Genomic DNA, 3,363 nt, shown 5'->3' on the forward strand with positions numbered 1-3,363 from the left:
CCGTTATAAAATTTGTGCAATTTCCTGAGCGAGCCTTGTTCTGAATGTTAATATTGATCACCTCAAGACCGCCCTGAATTTTTGTCGTGCACACTTTGGACCAAGCAACAAGAGCATGTCATTACCATGCATGTCGAAAAAACAAGATCTGTCACCCATGTTGGGTAAAATCATCTTTGGCCACCTGCTCAAATCGCGCGCACACACACACCATCTTGTATAGTGGTTGGTGCGCATGTCGCTGAAGAGTAGGCCACTAACACTAATATATTTCCCGCTCCACTCTCCTTACTCGCCAAATCGGCAATCCTACCCCATGAGCCCCATTGATCCGATCCTATTCCCTCTGATCCCAGGACAAAAGATGGTGTTGGCTTGGTTGAAATATGAACCGAGTTTGAGCCAAGACTAGCTCGCTCGATTTTTACCTGATATAGCTGAAACTAACAGGGCAATTATGTTATCTTTGGTAGATCCAATGAAATTAGAATAATCAGTTACCTTTCTTTTCTGAAATGACTTGGTTGAGCACATGCGGACTCACCATGGCCACCAATAGATGTATTGATTCATTTTTTTTCCGATGTATTTGTGACAATTTAAGTTTCGTTGTAAACTTTGAGATTTTTATAAACTATTTATTATTGGGGTATGTGATTTATTTGATTGTAAACTATAAACATGTTTCTTTTTAGTTAGACATATGCATGAAAAAAATATATACATTTGGTCCGCTCGGCCGCACTACCCACGCAAACACAGAAGAGGTCGGACGGCGTCCCTTTTGGCTGACTCAAACGGATAGAATTCGGACAGAACGGGATCGTGAAGTTCGCCTAAGGGGGCACAACATCAAATTCCAGACACAAACACTCCATAATGAAGTAACTGCATAGTGGCGAACCTTTAATTAAGCCTCCTGATTTTACACATATTATTCAGGAGAAGTTGGCATGTCAAGCTCAACCATATCACACGACGCTAGGCAGGTACTGTACTATGGTGGTTACTTGAGTAGTTTTCATTCAGTAGGTCGAGCATAGCACAGCAGATAAAAACCCATGGAGCCAGCCTAGGCGGGCGGCTACCAGGCAGAGATCCTCATGCCGAGATCCTTCTGCGCGAAGGCGACGAGGTTCTCCACCTCGGCGTCGTCGACGAAGCCGCTCTTGTCCCTGTCGGCGCGGCGGACGGCGCGGCCGGCCCTGAGGGTGGTGAACCAGCCGCCGCGGCTGCGGATGGCCTCGCGGAGCTCGGCCCTGCTGATCCGGCCGTCGCCGTCCGCGTCGAACTGCTTCAGCCACTCCTTGAACTCCGCCACCGTCATCTCCCGCTGCGAAGGTACCCCCCTGATCGCCATGTCCGGCCGCGTTCGCAAGCTCAGGACGCAGAGACGGGATGCTATGCTAGCTAAGGTGATGGATGGTGTAAGGGCCTCTCGCGGCTGCGCCTCCTTTTATAGTCGATCCGATCTGCGCAGCATCTCGTGGCTTTATTCGTCTTCATCTGCAGGCTGCGAGGGGGCGCTGATCTGAATCTTATCTTCTTCTTGGTGGAGGGCGAGCTGAATTTTCAGGCATCTACACGCTAGTCAGCAAGTGCGTGTCACATTCTCTGACGAATAAGGTTATGTGTATCACGTTGCGATTTCTTTCTCGAGAGACTTATCGCATTGTTCGATTCTTAGTCTTTGCCTGACATTTCCTAATAAATCATGCATCGCCTGCATTTTTTCTGATGTTTGGTGTAGCCGCGTAGGTGTGTGGTTATTTTCGTACCACTACTACTACTGCCAGATTATATTCCGATGCTTGCTTGCAGCAACGAGGCGTGGGGATAAATTCCTAGTGGGGGAAGTGGTAGGGCCTGGATGAAGGAGATTCTCCGTTGAAAGACCAATCCAAAAGGGGAACAAAAAGGGACGAGATTCTACTGTAGTTGCCCAAGAATGCTGAAAGTTCTTCCCTCAAGAATGCCAACCTGCCAAACCGCTTATTTGATTTGGTTCTGCCATGGTTTTGTTACCAACTTCATTTCTCAGAGAAAATATGCAGGGTTAACCATGCCTGCATCCATTCATTCAGAGCTAACAGTTGGGCTAAGATGTTGAAGGTGATAGATTCTGTGGATCGGTTAGGCTAGGATTCCGGCAACAGTGGTGGTAGGTATTACCTTCTTCTTGTGGCTCGAGGAGCTCCCGGTGCCGGCCATGGTGACGGTGGCCGGTAATGGCAGAGTAGCGGTGGCGGTGCTTCCCGTCAGCACTGCACTAACTCTAGATCGGTAGGGGATGTAGGTGGGGTGTACGGCGTCGCGACGAACCTCGTGATGCGAGCCGCCGGCCCCCACCTCTTTATATAGTGCAGGTGACAGGGGCCCGTCAACCGCGCCCTCAATCAGGGCGCAGATCTAAGGGCCCGGTGGGCCGTTGGGCCCACACGGTGGAGATCATCCTAACATTCTCCCCCTTGATCTCAACTTTTACTTTTGACCTTATACTTTTACTTTACTCGTTTCATAATAGATCAATACATAGAACATGTTTCATCGTCACAGCTCAATTGCCGATAGAATCAGACAGCCACAACGTACCTTTCTGTTTTGAAACAAATTCTTTAACCTTGGGCCCTTTTATTGTCCGGAAATCTTAGACTATACCATAAAACCCATGTCGACTGTGTGTTCTCCGAACACACTGGGCGGTAAGCCTTTAATAAGCAGATCTGCAAACACTTGTCTGTTGCTTTTATGCTTCAAGCATTTCTACATAATTCCGGACTTTCTCCTTTACAACGCATAACTCTGTGTCAGTTTGTTTGGCATCAACACTTGACTCGTTGTCATAGGAGCGAACAACTTAAAATGGTTATCGCTGTTGTCAACCATTATTAACTCCGGGTACAGGTCTCCTTAACCATTTTGCCTGTCCCTCAGCCTCATATCAAGCTATAAAATATCTTTGCATCACATTGATGATAATTGTTTCATTCTTTGGAGCTTTTCCACACAAAAATCTCCAAGTATGAAAGTTAGCGACAATTGTGGATTTCGCTATACATTTCACAAGTCCTGTCTTTGTACTCACAATCTTTTGAGAGCACTTATTTCTTTCAGCACGAGGCCGATATCTTTGACTCCATTCCAGTGATCTATATATGGACTGGATATTGCCAAAACAACCCGGATACGTGTCAAGGTAATATAGTGAGCTTCCAACAGCTGAAGCATATGGTACCATATCCGTTTTCAATCTTTTCTCATCAACTTTTGGAACACCATAGTTTCCAGTTCCATTACCCTTGACTATAAGAACAGGCGTAGGTTTTCTCGCATCCATACTTTAGAGACCTTTGTTAGCATGTC

General features: G+C 46.8%; 1 protein-coding gene across 1 annotated transcript; it reads right to left on the reverse strand.

The window, feature by feature from the left end:
• Nucleotides 1-880: 880 nt before the first annotated feature.
• On the reverse strand, nucleotides 881-1,459 carry LOC109751263 (calmodulin-1). The gene has a single exon (XM_020310160.4). The coding sequence runs from the start codon at nucleotides 1,358-1,360 to the stop codon at nucleotides 1,085-1,087; it is 276 nt and encodes a 91-aa protein (XP_020165749.1). The 5' UTR covers nucleotides 1,361-1,459; the 3' UTR covers nucleotides 881-1,084.
• Nucleotides 1,460-3,363: the final 1,904 nt, after the last annotated feature.

This window comes from Aegilops tauschii, chromosome 2 (genome assembly GCF_002575655.3).
Source record: "Aegilops tauschii subsp. strangulata cultivar AL8/78 chromosome 2, Aet v6.0, whole genome shotgun sequence".
In the NCBI taxonomy this organism is placed as follows: Eukaryota; Viridiplantae; Streptophyta; class Magnoliopsida; order Poales; family Poaceae; genus Aegilops; species Aegilops tauschii.

Excerpts from the sequence above, each read along its gene's own strand:
- LOC109751263 (XM_020310160.4), bottom strand. The coding sequence starts at position 1,360 with ATGGCGATCAGGGGGGTACCTTCGCAGCGGGAGATGACGGTGGCGGAG.